Raw genomic sequence first — 23,777 nt, forward strand, 5'->3', positions numbered from 1 at the left:
TTAACGTTTAGTTACAAAGTATGGTTGTTGTATTCCTTTCTACATGTTACCAGGGGTAGGACTTTTAACTTCGAGTGCCATCCTGTGTGATGCTCTAGCAACATGGCTCGTCACAGTTGCTTTTGCCCATAGCGTGAACTTTTATTAATTTTATGCAGGCTCTGCATCGATCCATATGGATGTCTTTAACATATGGATGATCTTTAACATATGGATGATCTTTAACAAGCCAGTCTTTGTAAATGTCTTTGGTGAGCAACGAGTCCTTGAATTGACATTTTCCAGGCATAGCTGAAGGTTCACTTAATGTTAGATTTCTCGCTTGCTTGCCACTGTTTAACCTGGATGATTGCACGCACGTGACTGTCACACTTTCTAGGCAGGTGACACGTGAAACAAGGATGCACAGAAGGCGGGAGACACATGCAGACAGTGCAACGTATCCTATTACTGACATTACGTTAACAAAAAAAATCGAATAAGAACTTCAATTTCTATTCTTGCACAAAATATATCAATTAAAGCCCTTTCAATGGCCAAAGTATATTTATATTTATTTTCAAAAACCTTCAAGGCCTTTGATTTTTTTCACAAACATTCAAGGACCCATGGGAACCCTGATCCATATTCTCCAATTTTGGTGGGAAAAGACCCTTTGTTATACTAATATCTCTCCCTCCATACAGCTTGGCAAGGGAAGGTATTTATGATCATCATAAAACTGGCCAACAGACCCAGGAGAGGGGGGTCTTCAGACCTTTGCCTAGCGGGAACCCCCAATCTCCATTTTAGGACTGGCAAGTATGAGGTTTCTGTGTTATGCACTATAGCCCGTTACCATATGTGATTGAATATTATCTGCTGTTGGCTTGTGTGGATGTATGTATCTGTTATGCAACATAGCTTACTTGAAACATTGTTAACAGTCTCAGGACCATGGGCCTTTCGCATGATGGAAAAATACAGAATAACATGGAAGACAGGAACTGTGCAATGAGTTGGGGGGGGCGCATTCAGAGCGGGGTGTTGCGAGAACAAGCAGTCTTTTGTTAGATTACAGGAGCCAGGTGCGAGGTAACGGTATCGAGCATGAGCGCATGGATGTTCTTCACAGCAACAGTTATATCTATCAACTGAAGCGCCAAGAGGCGGGGATCCGCCTGAGCGCCTGCAATAGGCTGAGCAAGTTTAAACCACACCCAGTCTCTACTCTGACAGGCCGGCTCGGAAGCCAGAACTACTGTCATCAGGGTATATTATAATATCTTTGTCAGGAACAAGTCAGTTCTCTGTTTTGCCCTGCGAGGTGGGACAGAGAGCCCATATATACAAAAATTGCATTTACCACTTAGCTAATAAAAAATACATAGTATACAATCGGTAACTCATTGCAATATTTATCTTGATACCAGATTCAAATTGACGCAACTCTAACACAAGTCATGACAATAATGCAGTGTCTTAAGTGGTGCTGTATTATTACATGGGTGGAGAGATTAGGGTAAAAACTTTTGAAAAAACTAAATGGAGACTGGCATCACGCTTACATTTTTATTAAAAGGACCAACAGAATAACTTTACAGAAATTATAAAATAGTTAAATAATTGCATGCCACTTACAATTGTTTACAACAGAGTTTAGAGTACAGATGTCAACATTCAACTACTTTTGTTTTTATTGCTTTACAAGGTCGTCAAAGAGGTCACCAATTCCCTAGACAGACATTTCAGCTTATATTCATCCCCCCCATAAAACAAAGATTGTAGTGATAGACAACATGGAGGGGGGAAAAGGATAACACTTTATTTGGATAGTCTCTAGAGCATCTACAGATGGACTATCAGTAACATTTCAAATATCTACTAACCCTAATCTTAACCCTTACCTTTGCAAGCGGTTACTTATCAACCATGTATGTTGTTTCCCTCTTGTAAGTGTAGTGATGGCCACGGTTATTCCAATAACTGAACGGACGTTAGAATTAGATTACTTTGAGAGTATTAATTTTTGATAAAGAAAATAGGCAACACAAAAAGTTAAAGGTTTGGTCTAAAATGAACATTGTTACATAGCCTACAATGATTTTAATAAACAAGTTATGACAGTTAATAGTGCGCCCCATAAAAAAGACACTGGTAGCCAACGTGAAGCTTGTTGTTATTGTTGTTGGTCAATCAAAGCGGCGCTATAGTCAGAGGCTCTATGTAGCAAGAGATTTATAATCAATGCAAAATGGAATTAACATCACAGAATTAAGTTGGCTAAATGAAGAGTCCTCTACAACGAGCAACCATCAGGTAGGCTGTGGAATCTGAAAGGAGTTGTCGATAATTAGCTTTGCTACTTTAGCTAGCTTTTTTACATCGATTTTATGGATTCAAGACAGGCACTACCAGATGGTATGACAGACAAGCATGTTGCTGCCATAGGTTATCTAACCTGCGTCAGTCTGTTTGGCTACTCGCTCTCCCGCCGTGCCACACAGACTGCCACAAACACACACCAGTCCCTGCCGCCCCAACAGGCTCTCGAGTCGCACGAGTAAGTCTCCATTGAAGTTTTAAAATATATTTTTCTTTAAGCACATTTATTTAGACTATCCAGATATTATTCGAAAACTGAAATAATTTAAAATGCCTTCCCTGCTGTAGAGCATATGCAGATGGACAATACAGACTATCCAAATAAAGTGACTGAAAATCTTCAATTAACAAAAAAGCCAAATAACTTGTCTCCTATTCAGTTCTTTATCGTGACCAGAACATAAAACTGATTCTGATTCAAACCCACCTATGCAAGTTCTGCATACACTCCCCTCTCTTTCAGTCTTCCCATCACTATCTTTTGACCTGAGTGTACAGTAACGCTGTAATCTCTTCCCCACTTCAAACGTGTTCCGATTGCAAACGGGGGAATTCCGGAACCTACTCAAGAGAACTGGATCTGCTGCACTCCGGGAATCTGGAAGAGGGAAATGAGGATACCTAGTCATTTGCACAGCTGAATGCTTTCAACCAAAATGTTTATTCTGCATTTAACCCAACCCCTCTGAATCAGAGGTCAGGGGGGGTTGCCTTAACATCAACGTCATAGGTGCAGTTATTGTTGGGGGTTAACTGCCTTTCCGGCTCAGGGTTTCAACCTTTCGGCTACTGGCCCAACGCTCTTAACCGCTAGGCTACCTGCCGCCCAGAGAGAGAGAGCAGAACTAACATGTAGAGATCTTTGTTTCTCACTTCTTTATTGTCAGCTGCAAGCCATGTTTAGACATTTATGATACGATTTATTGATTAATCATGGTTTAACAAGTCCCGGGGTGCACAGTTGTGTGTACTTGTGGTGGTGAGTCAGATGGCCCCTGTGCACATGGTTGTGTCCCCACAGAGGTGCGGGACGGGACGCCTGTGCCACTGCAACCAGCGCCCGCCTGATGGTGCAACTCATCACTCTCACGTGTTTGGTCTTAATGAGTACATGAAGCGTGGAGAGTAGACTCAGGAGCACGCTTACCTGTTGGTACGAGGTGGTGTAAACCATGACATTCTGTTGTTGTCCATCAGCAGTTATTATTCCAGCAGGCAACTGGTTCGCTGCAAAAGGAAACAGATTTATACTTCAGATTATGCAGTTACCAATTCCATTAAGTAACATTCTGTCAATCACTGTTACCCACTGTTAGACATTAATCAAATACATTTTAAACAGTGTAAAGTACTGCATAAATTCTGATATGATAACATGAATAAGTATATTTCAAGATAGAATCCAACAGGAGTGTACTGTTGGATTCTAGCTTGAAATATACTTATTCATGTTATCATATCATAATTTATGCAGTGCTTTACATGTATAAGAAACATACAGTACCAATCAAAAGTTGACACCTACTCATTCAAGGGTTTTTCTTTATTTTTTTTACTATTTTCTACATTGTAGAATAGTGAAGACATCAAAACTATGAAATAACACACATTCAATCATGTAGTAACCAAAAATATGTTAAATCAAAACATATTTTATATTTGAGATTCTTCAAAGTAGCCACCCTTTGCCTTGACAGCTTCGCAGACGCTTGCCATTCAACCAGCTTCATGAGGTTGTCACCTGGAATGCATTCCAATTAACAGGGGTGCCTTGTTAAAAGTTAATTTGTGGAATTTCTTTCCTTCTTAATGCATTTGAGCCAATCAGTTGTGTTGTGACATGGTAGGGGTTGTATACGTAAGATAGCCCTATTTGGTAAAAGACCACATCCATATTATGGCAAGAACAGCTCAAATAAGCAAAGAGAAACGACAGTCCTTTACAATAATTCATGAAGGTCAGTCAATCTGGAAAATCTCAAGAACCATTAAGTGCTATGACGAAACTGGCTCACATGAGGACTGCCACAGGAAAGGAAGACCCAGAGTTACCTGCTGCAGAGGATAAGTTCATTAGAGTTACCAGCCTCAGATTGCAGCCCAAATAAATGCTTCACAGAGTTCAAGTAACAGATACATCTCAACATCAACTGTTCAGAGGAGACTGCGTGAATCAGGCCTTCATGGTCAAATTGCTGCAAAGAAACTACTATTAAAGGACACCAATAATAAGAAGAGACTTGCTTGGGCCAAGAAACACAAGCAATGGACATTAGACCGGTGGAAATCTGTCCTTTGGTTTGATGAGTCCAAATTTACATTTTTGGTTCCAATCAACGTGTCTTTGTGAGACGCAGAGTAGGTGAACGTATGATCTATGCATGTGTGGTTCCCACCATGAAACATGGAGGAAGTGTGATGGTGCTGGTGTCAGTGATTTATTTAGAATTCAAGGCACACTTATCCAGCATCGCTACCACAGCATTATGCAGCGAAACGCCATCCCATCTGGTTTGCGCTTTGTGGGATTATCATTCGATTTCATCAGGACAGTGACCCAACACCACCAAGCTGTGTACAGGCTTTTTGAGGAGAGTGATGAGTGCTGTATCAGATGACCTGGCCTCCACAATCACCCAACCTAAACTCAATTGAGATGGTTTGGGATGAGTTGGAACACAGAGTAAAGGAAAACAAGCCAACAAGTGTTCAGCACATGTGAACTCCTTCAAGACTGTCATCAAGTCAAAGGGTGGCTACTCTGAAGAACATAAAAAATATATTTTGATTTATTTAACACTTTTTGGTTACTACATGATTCCATATGTGTTATTTAATAGTTTTGATGTCTTTACTATTATTTTACAATATAGAAGTAAAAATAAAGAAAATCTTGAATGAGTAGGTGTATCCAAACATTTGACTGGTACTGTCAAGGAAGGGTAAAGAGGAACTTAGTGTGTGGAAAGTTACTGAGTGAGAAAAAGGAAAGTGCAGAAAGTTCATATTCAGTTCAAATACACAGTAGTCAGGAAGTATTCATACCCCTAGACTTTTTCCTCATTTGTTACGTTACAAACTTCTTTTTTTAAATGTCCTTAATCTACACATAATGACAATGCAAAAACAGGCTTTTAGAACAGGCTTTCCCAAAAATTTTTTTTTTTTTTTAAATAATATGTATAGAAATATCACATTTACATAAGTATTTAGACCCTGTACTCAGTACTTTGTTGAAGCACCTTTGGCAGCGATTACAGCCTTGATTCTTCTTGGGTCTGACAATACAAGCTTGGCACACCTGTATTTATGGAGTTTCTCCCATTCTTCTCTGCAGATCCTCTCAAGCTCTGTCACGTTGGATGGGGAGCATCGCTGTCCCAAAGCCACTCCTGTGTTGTCTTGGCTGTGTGCTTGTTGTCCTGTTGGAAGGTGAACAGTTGCAGTTTGATGTAATGAGAGCTCTGGTGCAGGTTTTCATCAAGGATCTCTGTACTCGGCTCCGTTCAACAACACTTCTCTGGTCTGAAAAGTCCTTTAGGTGCCTTTTGGCAAACTCCAAGAGGACTGTCATGTGCCTTTTACTGAGGAGTGGCTTCCATCTGGCCACTCTACTAAAAAAGCCTGATTGGTGGAGTGCTGCAGAGATGGTTGTCCTTCTAGTCTACAGTCGTGGCCAAAAGTACCACGAAATTGGGGTGAAAAATGGTATATATAAAAAAAAAAATTTAAAAAAAGTTTGCTGCTTCAGTGTCTTTAGATATTTGTCAGATTTTACTATGGAATACTGAAGTATAATTACAAGCATTTCATAAGTGTCAAATGCTTTTATTGACAATTACATGAAGTTGATGCAAAGAGTCAATATTTGAATTGTTGACCCTTCTTTTTCAAGCCCTCTGCAATCTGCCCTGGCATGCTGTCAATCAACTTCTGGGCCACATTGATGGCAGCCCATTCTTGCATAATCAATGCTTGGAGTTTGTAATAATTTGTGGGTTTTTGGTTGTCCAACTGCCTCTTGAGGATTGACCACAAGTTCTCAATGGGATTAAGGTCTGGGGAGTTTCCTGGCCATGGACCCAAAATATTGATGTTTTGTTCCCCGAGCCACTTAGTTATCACTTTTGCCTTATGGCAAGGTGCTCCATCATGCTGGAAAAGGCATTGTTCGTCACCAAACTGGTCCTGGATGGTTGGGAGAAGTTGCTCTCGGAGGATGTGTTGGTACCATTCTTTATTGATGGCTGTGTTCTTAGGCAAAATTGTGAGTGAGCCCACTCCCTTGGCTGAGAAGCAACCCCACACATGAATGGTCTCAGGATGCTTTACTGTTGGCATGACACAGGACTGATGGTAGCACTCACCATGTCTTCTCCGGACAAGCTTTTTTCTGGATGCCCCAAACAATCGGAAAGGGGATTCAGAGAAAATGACCAGTCCTCAGCAGTCCATTCCCTGTAACTTTTGCAGAATATCAGTCTGTCCCTGATGTTTTTTCTGGAGAGAAGCAGCTTCTTTGCTGCCCTTCTTGACACCAGGCCATCCTCCAAAAGTCTTCGCCTCACTGTGAGCGCAGATGCACTCACACCTGCCTGCTGCCATTCCTGAGCAAGCTCTGTACTGATGGTGCCCCGTTCCCGCAGATGAATCAACTTTAGGAGACGGTCCTGGCGCTTGTTGGAATTTCTTGGGTGCTTATGACAGTCACACAAGACAAGTTTGTATCAGTAAAAAATACTAGCATATAACAATGGATAATTATTTATGTAAAAAACAGCATAGTATGTAATTAATTTCTTCCATATATAGCAAGTATTTCAAGCTAGAATCCAACAAAAGTATTACAATGTGGAAAAGGGGAAGGGGTCTGAATACTTTTCAAATGCACTGTATTATTGTTGAATATGAATGTCCGAGGGAGGCAAAGTGCAACAGTCTAGTTTCAGTTCTTGATTAGGCAGGCCAGTTGCTGCGGAACCAGGACTATGGGTTCTAGGGACTAGGGATGAGGAACTCAACTCGATTGAAGGTCAACAGATGAAGAGAGAAGATACTGCTGGAAAGGGGCCCACATTGAAGAACATCTGATTACAGTCCTATCGCACACATACATACTCACTTCCACGAGGGTCCTAGAGTTAGGCAGGGCTATAACTCCAGTAAGAGGAACCTACTGTGGTTCTAACTAACACCAAAGAAGGACATGTTCTCTTAGACATGAAAGGTCCTTCCGCCTAGTCGGAAGGTATAAAGATGCGTTTGTGTGACTTGTATGTCGTCTTTGCAGCTGTATGACCCAGTGGTTGTATAAACTTGGTTTGAGCTTTTTTTATTCGTCCATGAGTTTTTTACTGTTTGTTGAAAACTTAACAATCCTCAGGTTAAGAAATTGCCTGGGGCCCAGGGAACTGCAGTAAATAAGGCCATCATGGCAACTAGACCATAAACTAGCTGATGATCCTGTAACATGAATAACAAAAGAGTACATGTATGCATTCAGCACCTCTCATCTAGGACTAATCCTAGAGCTTTTAACAGTGTTGGGGATAACAGCAAATGTTAATGAATTCTATTGGGATTGAGACCCCATTTACCGAAGCTGTCGTCTGTGAGTTCTTCTCCGAGTCCCTCTGTTACAGATATGCCGCCGATTCCCTTCTCCCCTTTCATCGCCTACAAAGAGAGAGAGAGAGAGAGAGAGAGAGACACATTGAGAACTTGCTAGGGTTATGAATTGAGCTGTATTTCCACCTAGAAAAGACACAGCGATAACAAGACCTTTGTGTTTGAGCCAAGGCCCAAGCATAGTGCATAGCATAAGAACTCATACACACCAGTCTGGAGAGCATGGCATAAGCTATTGCACTTGGCGCACACACACTTCCTCTCACCTCTCTGAACTTCTGTAGGTAGAGTTTGAGTGGCTCCACGTACATGTCGAAGCCCAGGGTGGACATGGCAAACAGGATGTCCTCTCCGTTGATGGTCTTCCTCTTCTCCTGGTGACAGCGCTCACTGGCCTCCGACGTGATGAAGCTGATGAACTCGCTCACACACTCCTGAACACACTCCTTGGCATCTTTCGCTATCTGGACAGGATTAATGGGGGAAGGGGGATTTAGGTTAACATGCAGCCAAAGGTTGATGTGGATACTACATTCAGGGCCGGTTTCCTGGACACAGATTAGGCCCAGTCCTGAACTAAAAAGCATGGTCATTGGAGAATCTCCGGAAAGTGTGTCCTGGGAAATCTAACGCAGTGTTCACATATAAATCAATATTAGGCTTTACAATAATTTACAAAAATACCTGTTTAAAACGACAAAACATTTGATATAAACAACAAGCAAGCGTCTTTAAAAAGAACTTGCAGTGTTTTGTGTTGGGATTTCTGTATCTGTGTCTGTTGATGGATTTGGTAAAAAAAAAAACAGATGGCCCGGTCAACCCGTCCTGTGCAATTTATCAGGCATTGAAGATGAACTAAAGTTGGCAGCAAACCTTTGAGATGTTTACCACCTGTAACTAGGGAGTACCAAGAGTTTCAAGGACATGTAGCCTACTGTATGAAGTAGAATCCACAGTAACTGGAAGGGTGTGTATTATCAGTGTGACTGGTTGATGGCCAAGAAATGGACACAGCAATAAACCCTTTGTGTTTGGGCTAAGGCAGAGGAGAAATACATCCACACTGGCAAGTATTCAGCCTTGAAAGATGATACAAATGCAGTGCGTCCTTGGTGACTTGAAAGGCGCTTCTGTGCTTATCAAATGGAGCATTTCCATACAGGATTTACCCCAGTGTTTTACCCAAAAGGCTCAGACTTTTCCGTTTCCATCTACGCGGGCCGGCTCCCGTGTCTCACTGAGCCATGGCTCCGGCTGACCTGCTTTAACTTGGCTCTAAAGGCAGGCCACTGGTACTAGGGCTGGGTGGTATACTGTATTTTATGATATACCGGTATTGATGCAGGGACTGGTTTGAGTTTTTACTTTACCTTCTATACCGGAATTTAAATGTTTGGTTTGTTAAATGTGATTCGCCATGTGTAATGTCCATTTTTATAGTTTACTTCGCTACTTGAGACACCTCTCTCCTCGCCACTCTCCATACAGACCTAGCCACGCCCCTTGTCACTCAAGGAGCGCATTTGATGTTCCTCAACCACGAGACACTTGCGTTCAGGCTACATGGTCAATGCAGCAAATGCAACAATGTTGATGACAATAATGCTGTTTTCACTTTGCTTCTTAATATAAATCCACTAGCGTTCTATACTGACACTATTAGTTTGTGTTTCTTTACATCAGCAAACAGCTAGTTTGTCTTTTCTTAGCAAGTTGCCCTTGAATCTTGTGAGACGCTAATTGTTAGCCGCTAATGCTAATATCTAGCTAGCTAATAAATGTACTGAGTAAGAGCAAACATAGATAGCTAATACAGCCTGATAATACCAGTGATGGTGTAGACCTAAATCAGTACGTTGTTTGTGCAACAGTATCTTCTAAATCAAAGAGGAATCGGCGAAGCAAGAAAATGTTAGCTAAATGAAGTAGCCAAGAGAAAACAAATCTATCTAGCCAAAGCTTATAGGGTCCCCTAGGAAACACTTATCACAAAAACTCTCCCTGGCATTTGTGTTAACAATGTATTCAAAGTACCCACTATTATATTCTAACTATAGAATTATAACAGTCATCTATTTCCACGATTCCAACAGTTTTGCTCGAATTCGCAAGTCAAATCACAATTGCAACATTTGGTTAAAAATAAGTCCAATATTATTTGCCCATATCGTGCAGCCCTACGTGGCAGTGTGGAAATTCTCAATTGAGCAGTGGCGTAAAGTACTTAAGTAAAAATGTTAAGTCGTTTTTTGGTGTATCTGTACTTTACTATTTTGGACAACTTTTACTTCACTAAATTCCTAAAGAAAACACTGTACTTTTTACTCCATACATTTTCCTTGACACCTAAAAGTACATTTGAATGCTTAGCAGAACAGGAAAATTGTCCAATTCACTCACTTGTCAAGAGAACATCCCTGGCCATCTACTGCCTCTGATCTCTGATCACTAAACACAAATGCACAAATTATGTCTAAGTGTTGGAGTGTGCCCCTGGCTATCTGTAAATAAATAAATAAATAAATATATTTAAAAAATGGTGCCATCTGGTTTGCTTAACATAAGGAATTTGAAATTATTTATACTTTTACTTTTGATACTTAAGTACATTTCATCAATTACATTTACTTTTTCAACCAAATACTTTTACTCAAGTAGTACTTTACTGGGTGACGTTCACTTTTGTAATTTTCTATTAATGCATCTTTACTTTTACTCAAGTATGACAATTGGGTACTTTTTCCACCACTGCAATTGAGTGCAGGAAATGCAGAAATTATAAAAGTGCTAAAATTGATTTTGGTTGAAGTTGAATTGAACAGTATAAAACAATCATAATGGAGACAGACTCAGAGAAATAACTTAGAATGTATGTATGCTTTGCCACCCTAGGATCACTCACTACTCAAAGCAAACTTTGAACTTTTATTATTCAAAATCCCAAAATACCGTCCAATGGTCCAATTTTTTTTTTTTTAAACACCATGATATAATATTTTGGCCATATTGCCCAGCGTTAACTGGTACTTTCACCTATCATTTACATAACAATGGCTAACTGTGAACTAACACCTTCTCACAGAGCAACCGTTTTAATTATGCAGAGGTTGTTGATTCCGCTCTGTCGTGGAAATATTTGCTCAATCATATTTCTCAGATACCGGAACTTGTGAATACAAATAGACTTTATTACAAAGTAACAAGCCAAGCTGGTCCACGATCAACCAACTTTCCAGCCTCGGCACACACTTTCTATAGTTTTCATCCTTACGTCACACACATAGTAACTCCTCTTTATGTTAATGACTCATCCCCTCTGGCATTTAGCCACCATTATCTTTTTGCCTTGCACTCACTTCAGCTTGGTTTCCATGTTCTTATTGGCACAGACATTAGGGCATAGATTATATTGGTGGCATAACCATAGCAATAGTGCAAAAATAAACAGACATGCACAATCCCAAGAAACATGCATGTCTAATGGTGCTGAAGTAATACAAACCTTTGCTCCTAATGCATGTCTAATGAATCTCACTGGACTACATAATGGTTTCTTATAGCCTAATGACCCACACACACATATAATGGTTAAGCTTGCATTGATTCTGCTTAAAGTAAGATGTATAATGTGCACACATGTACTAGAAAATTACCAATACTCTTCACAAGTCCTCACTTTCAGCCCCATCTATGGAAACACAATTTCACTAGTATAACATAAGGGTGGTATAACAGTCAAAAAGCAGCAACGGTGTACTCAGTCTAAGTGTTTCCTCTACCATTGCATAGGTCGGATGAGTCCCTCTCACTTCAAAATACTTAGCCTCAAATTGGTTATGATAGTAATTAAACGTGTTAAATGTTAGCCGCCAAAATACATGACCAATCATGCTTATCGGTATATAGGTTAATTTGCATCATTTTGTGGAATTAAATTGGCACGTGCATTTTCGTTAGTCATCATGCATTTCATTTATCACACGCACACAGCATACAGAGCCTAGTTTGAGGAGTAGAATAGTCTACCACCTGTCAGACAGCGTAAGAGTAGCTCCTCAAAAAGCCTGTAGGCTACTGGAGTGAAACCTTCTTTTGTAATCCCAGTCATTGCGCAACAAATAACAATTCTAAATGCAATCGGGTGTTAAAAACACGATTAAAAGGAGCTATTTTATTTCTCAATCTCAACGCTCCTTCCATTCGGATGCATAGGCTATAGCCTGCCTACCGTTGACCTTCACCGCGTCACCCACCACTTCGCAATGGGAGAAGTTTAAGGCAGTATAATTGTTTGAAACCTGAATTTACTTCACTTCAAAAAAGGAAGCATGTCATACCTTGCTTCAAAGTAGCATTGTGAAAAATCCATCCATAGAAAACAGAGGGAATTATTTTATAAAGACTTCCTAATGCCATTAACCAGAATTTATCTCCTGTTCTATTGACTTTCTTTTGTTGTCCAGAAGCTAAAAGGCACAATCCTAGACATATTAGCAACCCATCATAGCAGTTGCTAGTAGATTCCCCCTCTTTCTACACGGAACTAAATGCATCGTGTAAAGTGTTGGTCCCATGTTTCATGAGCTGAAATAAAAGATCCTAAAAAGGTTCCATGAGCATAAAAAGCTTATTTCTCAAATGTTGTGCAGTTTTTTTATTTTTTACATCCCTTTTAGTGAGCAGTGAAGCTGATTAAACAGGATGGTCATTACACAGGTGCACCTTGTGCTGGGGATAATAAAAGAACACTAAAATGGGCAGCTGTGGGAGCGTGCAATTGGCATGCTGATTGCAGGGATGTCTGTGGCGGAAAATTAGTCATGCTATCCCGTGTTTTATTACTTAGAGAATATTCTCATTATATGCAAGTGTTTTTTTCTAACCTGATACAAACTTGTCTGTGTGACTTAGGCATAAGACTGGGCGTATAGCTAAGATCTGTTTGGAATCGCCCGCAACAGGTGACAGATCCTGTGTTTTTACTATCTGCAGAAAGTCAGCTGTAAGGGAAACTTGCAGAAAGAAGCACATTTTAGTGTGATCTGTGGCAAATGCAGTTACAGTTGAGCCCTCGTGCCATCTTAATCTGCAGACAAACCAATCGCTTTTTACACACTATGTTCTGCCCGTTTCCACACATCTGCTAAACTGCCACGAAGACAAATAGGTTGTACTTCCTATAAAAGCCGAGAGCAAACTCTGCAATATTGAGTGATTGTTGATTGCTTCATTTTTGCTAATCTTATAATAAAGTTAGTTTCTGTTTGAGGAATCTAAGTCTCCCTCTACCTTTTATATAATTTTTTGACAATAGGCATGCTATTGTTTTTTGATGTTTCCATTAAGCTCTTAATGAAAAATGTCCGGTCCTTGTAGTATCAGAGAGGAAGAAACCATGCGAAAGGTTTTACTCTTGCCCAAATCTGTCCAAAATAAGAGCAATGCGTTTCTATGGGAATATTTTGGGCCTAAGCTTCACCTGCCTTCCTGCCTTGGGACTCCCCCCATTGTTAGGGCGGAAACATAAGCATCTCGTCATTATATACAGATCTGCAATAGTATTCTCTGTTGGTCACGTCATTTGACTGTTTGAAAAAAAAAAAAAAAAACATTGACTGTTTAATGAGGGTCAGTCTGCAGCAAAATTATACGAAATTTGCATCCCTAATAGTCATTTAGGGGTGTTGGCAGCCCTAGATGAGTCTGTGGTCTATGTATCTGGCTTTGTTGCTGTTTCAATCTCGAATTATGTAGATTTATGGACTCACAGAATCCAAATAAATACCTGTTAAAAGTTAAATAAAAAGCAAAAAACAAGCAAAGCAAGTCACGCTCCATACCTTTCCTGTCTGTGGAACAGCGTTCTTCATGATGCGAGCCACGTTAGCGATGGGGAGGTAGATGTCCTGCTCGCGGAAGTTTTCCTTGCTGCCGTTACCTTCCTCATGGTCATGCAGGCTCTCATCACCGTCATCTGTCAGGGAGAGGGGCATGTTACATCTACATATTCTGCCTATAAAAATCTTCTCTACCTCTATTCACCAAGCAAGTTTAGTCTGATTGAGATCAAGTCTACATGGGACTTAGTCAATGTCAAACATTGTCATTTAGAATTACTACAGTAAGTAAGCCTGATTATTTGTGAAGCGTCTTTGAAAGGTGGGAGTGCCCATGTCCGTATCTTTATATAGGGGTGCTCTGATGGTGTCCTGTATCATTGCGATAGCATGTTATTCTGAAAAGGGGGTTGGGGACTGTGCGCGACGACTGTGGGAGGGGTGTACCTCCGACTACAGTCAGTGGTTGTATTTGATTAACATTGTATTAAAAAGTAAGGGATTCCATCAAACAGGCCGTGATTGGGAGTCCCATAAGGCGGCGCACAATTGGCCCAGCGTCGTCCAGATTTGGCCGGTGTAGGCCATCATTGTAAATAAGAATTTGTTCTTAAAACTGACTTGCATAGTTAAATAAAGGTTAAATAAAAAATAACAGGCATGCAGAGGACAGAAAAAAGGAACACAGTGGACAAACAAAGGAACACGGCAGTGGAGGCTGCTGAGGAAGGACAGCTCATAATGGCATGGAAAGGAGTGAATGGAATGGCATCAAACCAATGTTTGATTCCGCTCCAGCCATCACCACGAGCCCGTCCTCCCCAATTATGGTGCCACCAACCTCCTGTGGTACACAGTAAGGGTTTAAGAATTTCAATTTTTAGAAGTATAGCCTGACAGCGACTGCATGTAGTCGGAGATACAGTCCACACACTCGCCTCCACTAAATTCCATTAATGTAGAGTTGAGAGACTCAGCTAGAGAAGAGGGTGCTTCTGTTCTATATCGCGGAGCTCCGCCCAACAAGGGGAGCTCTGCTCCTAGTGGTTTACCCTGCTGCCTAGGCAGCGAACAGCCTGAGAGAAAATTATGCACACACCTGCAGCCAATAGGAGTACAGGTGTCCCTATATAAGGGGATGCTTCCCCACAATCAGCCTCCCATAATCTTCAGCAACAGGACTGGACTGAAGAAGCCTAGAAGAGAGAAGTCTCAGGACGAACCCGCTGTCGATATCCTGGTCTCGACGTCGTCCTTTATGAGCATGCCTTATCCACCCCCCAAAAGCTATTTTAAGAGCTCAGTGTCGCTGCTCCACTATGGCAGCTACAGACCCACACAACTTATGTTTTGTGCGCTTGGGTTCACAGCACGCTAGGGGCAGCCTCACAGATTCCCCGGAATGCCCTTGCTGTGCCCTCCTTTCTTTAAAAGTGAAGAAACAGCAGTGGGCGTTTATCAGGGTAGAACTCCCTCTGGAGGACGCCATGTCTGTGCTAGCCTCAGGTTCTGAAAAAAGGCACCCTACTGACCGAGGCTGAAATGATTCATAAAGAAAGTGTTCCATCTGACTTTGTCACAAGAGAACCCTGGCTAAGCCGGACGCTGGAGAAGGGTTACACCATCCTATTCTACAGAACTCCACCCCCATTTACGGGCGTGGTGGAGACAGTGACGAAGAAGTCAGAGAAAGTAGTCGCTCTTGTGAAAGACATTACGGAACATTTGGCGAAGGAGGCAGTCACAGTAGTTCCAAGAGCAAACGAACAGCGGGCTATAGTCGCTCTACTTCCTAGTGCCAAAGAAAAAAAAGACGGGAGGAATGAGGCCAATATTGAATTTACGTACTCTCAACGAGAGCGTAGCCAAACGAACCTTTAGAATACTTACGACAAAACGTCTGCTGGAATGTATCCACAACAAGGACTTTTGTATAAGCGTAGACCTAAAGGAAGCATACTTTCATATGCTGGTGCATCCACGTCACAGGAAGTTTCTGCATTTCGCCTTCCAAGGGGTGGCGTACGAGTATGCGAGGATGCCATTCAGGTACGCCCTGACACCTCCCATCTTTTCCAAATGCATGGAGGCGGCATTGGAACAGTTGCGTCATTCAAGGATAAGGCTACTAGTCTACCTAGACGACCTACCGGTTCTCGCCCCGTCAGCAGAGCTGGCGATCGCACACGACACAGACAGTGATTAATCTCACAAGTCTGGGGTTCGCTGTGAATTGGGAGAAGAGCGCGCCTGGGCCCAGTCATCAGATTGTCTACCTGAGCTAGACACTGACCATGAAGGCTCGAATTTCGGATCCTCGATGGGCTGCCTTATTGCTAGCCCTACAAAGGTTTGATCCGAACCGCACGGTGACTGCGCATTCCGTCATAACACTTGGGTCTCATGTCGTCTGCCCACTCGGTGGTTCCGCTGGGACTTCTGCACATGCGCAGAACACAGCGATGTTTTGCCCAACTACGACTGGACCCAGTGAGGCACCAACATCAGTTGTCGCTCAGTTCTCGCTCAGAGCGGACCTGAACTATTGGAGATCTGTGTGTCCCGGCGCAAGTGGCCCCAATGGGCAGTGTGTCTTCCTACATTCCAGTGTTTACAGAGGCTTGTCTGACTGGATGGGGAGGGACATGTCAAACTCGGGCGGTCGGAGGTGTGTCCCCTCCCTCGGGACACCACATCAACCTCCTGGAGTTGGGGACAGTTCTACTGATTCTGACCCATTTTATGTCTACCCTATGGATTCATGACGTGTTGGACTGGTCAGACAACCGAACCAGAGTAACCTACATAAATCGCCAAGAACGAGTGAGGTCTCCTGCACTCCACTGGCTGACGGAGGAATTGAGGCTGTGGGCTCACGAGCACCTTCACTCGTTGGCAGCAGCACACATTCCAGGCTATCAGAACATTGGAGCAGACCTCATGTCTCGAGGGGTTCCTAGAGATGACGAGTGAGCTGCACCCCAACATTGTTCTCCAAATATGGGAACGGTTTGGGAGAGCCGAGGTGATCTGTTCGCGTCACGTGTGAACCAGCAGTGTCCCCTATGGTTATCCCTACGAGCCCAGGACAAACTGCAACTAGATAGACGCCTTTGCGCACCAACCGTGGCCAGGTGTTCTCCTGTATGCATTTCCACCACTGTCCTGCATTCTCCCACTGCTAGCCTGTGTGAGAACAGGAGGCTTGTCAATCATATTGATAGCCCCCGATCATCCAGGGGCTTCGTGGTAAGCAGAGATGACTCAAATGTTGATTTCGCCATCATGGCCAATTCCACCGAGAGGATGCGATGTCTCAGGCGGGAGGCATGATAGAGAAATTGCCTCTAATCGGCCAACCACCGAGGGTCTGGCCTGAGAGGGACAGGTTAGAGCGCTGTGGGTCATCTGATTCAGTAATCAGAACCAAACAGGGCCCGCGTGCCAGTTCCACATCCAGGATGCATGCCAGCAGATGGTGTGCCAGAGAATGGGGATCCTGTATGCTGTCAGGTCGAAAGCATGCCCTCTTTCCTACAGTTCATGTTTGACAAGCAGCGCTCACCCGCTGCCATTAATGTGTTTGCGGCAGCGCTTTCAGCTTGTCATGAGGGGTTTGGCAGAGACACCATCTTCAGCCACCCTCTAGTGCAGGGGTGTCAAAGTCAAATGGACGGAGGGCCAAATAAAAAATTTAGCTACAAGCCGAGGGCCGGACTGTTCGAATGTTCATTGAAATTTTTTTAAATGACGCATATAGTCTAGTGAACCTAATTGAACCTACTGAAAACCTAACAAATATATTCCAATATGATCAGATAAATAAAGCAATATTTTCTTATGGCTCTGTCAGTAATCTTTAATTTTCAACAGACACAAAAGACAAATTTCCTTTATATAAAAATCCCCATAACATGAACATTAAATGAAAGAAACCGGTATTCAAGGCACCATCAGTAGCCTATATTTTCTATTTTAGCAAAAGTGGGCTAAATTTACTTCAAAGAAAAAAACAATAATAGCAATTTTCTATCATCCACTCAACTGAAATATTTTAAAAATATAATTGGATTGAAATACAATAAAATAAAGTGCAAAAATCTATTAATCAAAAACAACACTTTGTTTAAGGAGAAGTAACATGCAGTGAAAACAAATATTAAACTTTAACTTTTAAACTTGAACTGAGTAAAAACTCTAAATATGTGATTGCACAGTAATGTTCACTTGTTTGAGGTTGAGGGTGATACTTGGTGGTGTCCCATCTTTTCCACAAGTTCATCAATGTTCGGGGTAAGGCTCTGAGCTGAGGAAATCCTCAGAATTGAGTGGAGGTGTTCAGCAGTAAGTCGACTTCTGTGTGATGTTTTGTTCAAGTTCATCAAAGAAAACAGTGGTTCACACAGGTATGTGCTGCCAAACATAGACAACGTTTGAGCAGCCTGGATGCGCAGCTGGGGCATTGTGTCGGGGAGGAAACGGGCGAACTCCGCAGCACCCACTGCCGCATATTTTGCCCTCAGTGCATCATTGCATTGGAGGTCAATCAACTCCATTTGGAGGTTTGGTGGTGAGCTTTCCACGTCAACAGCAAATGGGTTACCGAGCAGTTCCAACCTGCTTTTTTGTGCTTCAAAGTCAGCAAATCGGCGTCGAAAGTCAGCGGCAAGCATACCTATTTTATCAGCCAACTGTGCGCTCGGGAACGCACTGGTAGAGAGCTTCTCTTTCATGGTCTGGCAGCTGGGAAAGTGGCTCAAATTTTCTTTCCGCATCTGCGTCTCCCACAGAGTCAGTTTGGTTTTAAATGCCTTCACTGTACTGTACATATCAGAGATGACACGATCCCGACCCTGCAGCTGCAAGTTCATTGCATTCAGATGACTCGTAATGTCACACAGAAAAGCCATTTCACACAGAAACATTTAGTCTCGGAGTTGTGTTGTGTCTTTCCCTTTGCTGTCCAAGAACAGACAAATCTCCTCACGAAGCTCGAAACATCTTTGAAGCACCTTTCCCTGGCTTAGCCATCGCACCTCTGTGTGATAAGGCAAATCACCATGCTCCGTTTCTAACTCCGTCAGAAATGCCTTGAACTGGCGGTGATTCAAACCTTTGGCTCTGATAAAGTTAACTGTGCGCGTGATGATGCTCATTACATGCTCCATTTTCAAGGCTTTACCGCACAACGCTTCCTGGTGTATGATACAATGATAAGCTGTCAGCTCACCTGTCGCGTTTTCCTCTTGCATCTTTTCCCGTATCTTCGCAACCAGTCCGCTCCTGTGTCCACACATCGCAGGTGCTCCGTCGGTTGTCAAACCCACGAGTTTTTCCCAAGGCAGCTCCATCTCATTTACACATCTTGACACCTCTTCATACAAATCATGCCCCGTAGTTGTGCCATGCATAGGACGTAAAGCCAAAAACTCCTCTGTCACGCTTAGGCTGGAGTCCACTCCGCGGATGAAAATTGACAACTGGGCAATGTCAGAAATGTCGGTGCTCTCATCCACAGCCAAGGAATATGCAATGAAATCTTTTCCCTTTTTCACAAGCTGCTCTTTTAGATTGATGGACAACTGGTCTACTCTCTCGGCAATGGTGTTTCTGCTCAGACTCATATTTAAAAAGAGTTGCCTTTTTTCTGGGCAAACTTCGTCACAAACTTTAATCATGCAGTTTTTGATGAAATCCCCCTCCGTAAATGGCAGGGCTGATTTAGCGATCTCTTCTGCCAAAATAAAACTGGCCTTGACAGCAGCCTGGCCTTGTGATTTGGCTTTTTTGAACAGAGCCTGTCGAGATTTGAGGCCTCGTTTTAATTCCTCTGCCTTTTGTAGCCTTTGTTCCATGTCCATATTCTTGTTTTTGTCCGCGTGTTTCGTTTCATAATGTCGTCTCAGATTATACTCTTTCAGTACCGCCACACTTTCTCCACACAGAAGACACACAGGTTTTCCAGCTACCTCCGTGAACAAATACTCCGACTCCCACCTTGTTTGAAACCCCCGGTTCTCAGTGTCCACCTTCCGTTTTGCCATTTTTGATGGGTATCTGAAAGTTAATTTTACTGTGATGCTGACAACTGCTGTGCCAATAAATATTGAAATGAAGCAGCCTACTGCTCGGTGCGTCACCGTTGCATTGTGGGAAATGTAGTATTGGTGCGTGTAAAAGATCTGCGGGCTGCCGGCTTGCTGCGGTCTGCGGGCCGTTTCTAATAATAAATCAAGATCATCCCAGGGGCCGTAAAAAACCTTCTCGCGGGCCGGATGTGGCCCGCGGGCCTTGACTCTGACATATGTGCTCTAGTGAAACGGTTTCCATTGGGAACGCCGCGATTTAGGTCAACACCTAAAGCCACGCTGCCCCAGTGGGAATTAACTTTGGTACTTGAGACACTCTGTGAGACGCCGTTCGCGCTATTGAATCAAATCCCCCTCAAGATAATATATAATAATAATAAATGCCATTTAGCAGACGCTTTTATCCAAAGCGACTTACATTCATGTGTGCATACATTCTACGTATGGGTGGTCCCGGGGATCGAACCCACTACCCTGGCGTTACAAGCGCCATGCTCTACCAACTGAGCTACAGAAGGACAAGATGTTATCTCTAAAGACAGTGATGTCACTTGCTTTGACTACAGCCAAGCGCGTCAGTGATTTTTGTGCTCTTTCGACAAGACACGACTGCCTTGCCATCAATAGCGATTTGAGCGGAGCGGTGTTAAGTCCCAACCCAGCATTTATGCCGAAGGTTATTAAGAGCTCATAAAGTTCACAGACTGCTGAGCTGTCGGCCTTCGCCCTCCTCCCCATGCAGAGCAGAGAGGAGAGGCTTCATTGACTGTGCCCGGTACGGGCCTTGGCGTGCAGCACATAGTGATGATTAGGTCATCGCCTCAGTGTTTATGTCACTGTGCTAGTACACCACTTTCAAAACAGCGGCTGTCACATTGGCTTCGCAAAAGCATTGAGACTGCTTATGAGGCGCAGGGCGACCACTGCCTCAGGGCGTAAGAGTAGCGGCGTCTACGGCCCTTTTCAGAGGAACCTGGGTACAGGATAATTGTGCAGTGGTCGTCACCGTCTCCTTTTATCCGATTCTACCTGTTAGACGACATCTCTAACTCTCTAGCTTGTTCTGTACTCAGCGTGGCTAAAGGGAGAACTTGAGTTAAGAAAAGATGCAGAACGACTGGGCATGGTTCCCATTAGGTCCACTCTTTTTGTCAAGGAGAGAGACATGTGCGACATGACCTTTGTCTGACACTGTCAGTACAGCTGGGAATATCTAGACTGCCCAACAGAGTATCACTGTGTTGGGGCGGAGTGAAGAGGCAAATGGCACTGTAACTAGTATTACTTCACTATTAAACCGGTCAATGAATTTGATAAGAATATTGAGGTATCATCCACCTGCTGAGGCAGAATAGTTGGCCCAAATTCAGTTGTTATCTGCCCACGAATCACTGGCTTAACTGGTGTTACAGTACTATTAGACCCATATTTTAATATTGACAGTTATGAGTTCATCTATCTGCTTGCCCCTAGTCATTGGCTGTGCCTCTCGACTGAGTAGGGCGGATTAGAACAGAGGACGCAGTACATTGTGACAGTCTGTTTTCACAGTGTGTTACAGTACTGTGGGATTTGGTCGCAGCCACTGCTGGGCCCGACCTTTTCATTAAGTGTTAGGCTCGGCAAGGAGTACATTTTGGAGCATTGCGTTCCGCCTTAAACCACTAGGAGCAGAGCTCCACGATACAGAACGATAGTTATCGGAGTTGTAAATCCAGTTCTATGAGTGGAGCGAAGCCCCATAGGACTTTAGGCCCTGCCGACCCCCAGTCCCGCTGAATATTTTTTTCCTGGAGGTTGATTGTGGGGAAGCATCCCCTTATATCGGGACAGCTGTACTCCTATTGGCTGCAGGTGTGAGCATAATTTTCTCTCAGGCTATTCACTGCCTAGGCAGCGGAGTAAACCACTAGGAGCAGAGTGCCTCTATGGGGCTCCGCTCCGCTCATAGAACTGGAATTGCAACTCCGGTAACTATTGATTATGGTGCTTGGTCTGTGAAGGGAGTTCCACCACTTACCATCCTGTGACTGAAGGACGTAGTGGCTTCCTGTCATGTACTCCCCTGGCATGCCCAACTGAGAGGCATCTGTGGTTGATCCGTCTCCCTCCATCTATAAAACACAGACAAAGACAGAATTTATAACCCTGTTCTTTTGAGATCATGATTTAAGAAATACATAAAGGATTGACTCTATGCTAAAGTATTTCGGTTTTAGCTACATTAACTAAACACCGCCTGGATGAACTATCCAAATAGTCAATCAAAAACTGAACGCACAGGTTGTATCTAACTAACATTAGCCATGTGCACCACACTGTAGGCTGGACAGTTAATTTTTAACAATGCTCTTTTCTGATAAAAACTAGTTCATTGCATCCGCCGTGGAGCCCAGTTTCATATTACCATATGTTCCAGCTGCCTGCAGTAGTTTTGAAGTAATCACAAAAAAACAGGCCTTATTTTAGGGCATTTTTCACCCTGCCAGCTCCTATTAGTTCTATTGAGCATCATGGCACCAACTCGTCTTCAGAACTTCTATTCCCAGCTTATTGTTTTACCATTGCCTGCTTTGCTATTGCTTTCTATGGAGACCTGCCCACGTTGTTGATAGTTAAAATGTAAACAGAAAATTACTCATGGAACTCTGAGGTTATTCCATTGTTTACTATAGGGAAATATGGGCATGTTTGTCTATCTCCCCAAATATCTGGCAATGTGCATTTTTTAAAAATTGGATAACATTTGAATCATGATAATCCCCTCTTTCTAATTAAAATCAAATCTAATTTTATTTGTCACATACACATGGTTAGCAGCACTAATTATGTAGTGCTGGACTGTGTATTTCGTTGTCATCAAACGCTAGTGTTATATAAATTATCATATATCAAGCATTACTAGCTGGCCAATGTTCTGGTTAAACCAGTTATCAACTCTGGCCCCAGTGTCCTCAGCCAAGTTTAGAGCCTACGTGCAACAACATGATTATCCTTGCACAACACAGCCCAAGGGAAGGACACATGGCTGCCATCACGTTCCCCTTTGTTCCCGCGTTGATTGACAACTAGCCAGCGGGCAAACAAAAAAAGCCAACGCTAGCTAGCCAACTGGCTAGTTAGTACTACTAGTTAGCGTAACTGGCTAATGTTGTACCCAGATAAACGGGGGAGAATAGTTATTTTTTACCTAAGACATGGCTACAGTAGCTAGCTATATAGACGAAAACCCGGACACAACTTTAGCTAGTTACAATAGCTACCTAGCTAACGTCAGCTATGCTAACAGCCTACTGTAGTTCGCGATAGCAATGTGCGGTACCTAAATGTTAGTTATTAACCTTAGCTAGCTAACCAACTCGCATACAAAGCAAAAAGACAATCGATGAGTAACTCACGATTTCGCAAATTCGTCATGTTTACAGACTATTCAAGACATCCCGTCGACTTCAACAGTCGGATTTGAGCAACCCCATGGTAAAACATAGCCTGTTAGATGCATTTGAGTCTTTGTGGAGGGCCTGCTGTGTGACGGGGAGACCATTTACTAGCGAGTCCTAGATAGAATGACTCAACTCGCAGTGTTAATTTCTACTTTCCCGCTGCTAATTCCCTCTCACGCTACCATCAAAGAAAGAGTCAAACGCGGAGATTTCGATTCGAGGTAACGAGAAATCGGATAGCAATCATTGGCCAGAGCCAGGCACAAACCTCCGATACTGCCCTGGTTGGTTAGCTTCTCAAAACGGCCGTGTGGTTGGACAGAAAATGGCTGCGAAGGAACCAGTCCCAGCTCGAAGCTCTGAGTCCCAAAAGCACTATCTTACTTTGCCGCTAGAGGAGCAATGTTATCAAA

The 23,777-nt window shown here is 42.9% G+C and overlaps 1 protein-coding gene and 1 non-coding gene across 3 annotated transcripts; both read right to left on the minus strand.

Annotated features, from left to right (window-relative positions):
• Nucleotides 1-1,537: 1,537 nt before the first annotated feature.
• nfybb (nuclear transcription factor Y, beta b) lies at nucleotides 1,538-23,759 on the minus strand. Of its 2 annotated transcripts, none has more exons than XM_046352525.1 (7): nucleotides 23,633-23,759; nucleotides 21,942-22,035; nucleotides 13,836-13,969; nucleotides 8,259-8,456; nucleotides 7,962-8,040; nucleotides 3,512-3,591; nucleotides 1,538-2,962 (listed from the first exon to the last, which is right to left on the minus strand). In XM_046352525.1, the coding sequence occupies exons 2-7, from the start codon at nucleotides 22,033-22,035 to the stop codon at nucleotides 2,930-2,932; spliced, it is 618 nt and encodes a 205-aa protein (XP_046208481.1). In that variant the 5' UTR covers nucleotides 23,633-23,759; the 3' UTR covers nucleotides 1,538-2,929. The 2 variants fall into 2 exon arrangements, with proteins under 2 accessions (XP_046208481.1, XP_046208482.1); XM_046352526.1 differs by lacking the exon at nucleotides 23,633-23,759 and adding an exon at nucleotides 23,320-23,575.
• LOC124038844 lies at nucleotides 3,343-3,455 on the minus strand. Its single transcript, XR_006839447.1, has one exon. It is a non-coding gene; the product is annotated as a small nucleolar RNA SNORD67 (small nucleolar RNA).
• Nucleotides 23,760-23,777: the final 18 nt, after the last annotated feature.

This window comes from Oncorhynchus gorbuscha, linkage group LG06 (assembly GCF_021184085.1).
Source record: "Oncorhynchus gorbuscha isolate QuinsamMale2020 ecotype Even-year linkage group LG06, OgorEven_v1.0, whole genome shotgun sequence".
Taxonomy (NCBI): Eukaryota; Metazoa; Chordata; class Actinopteri; order Salmoniformes; family Salmonidae; genus Oncorhynchus; species Oncorhynchus gorbuscha.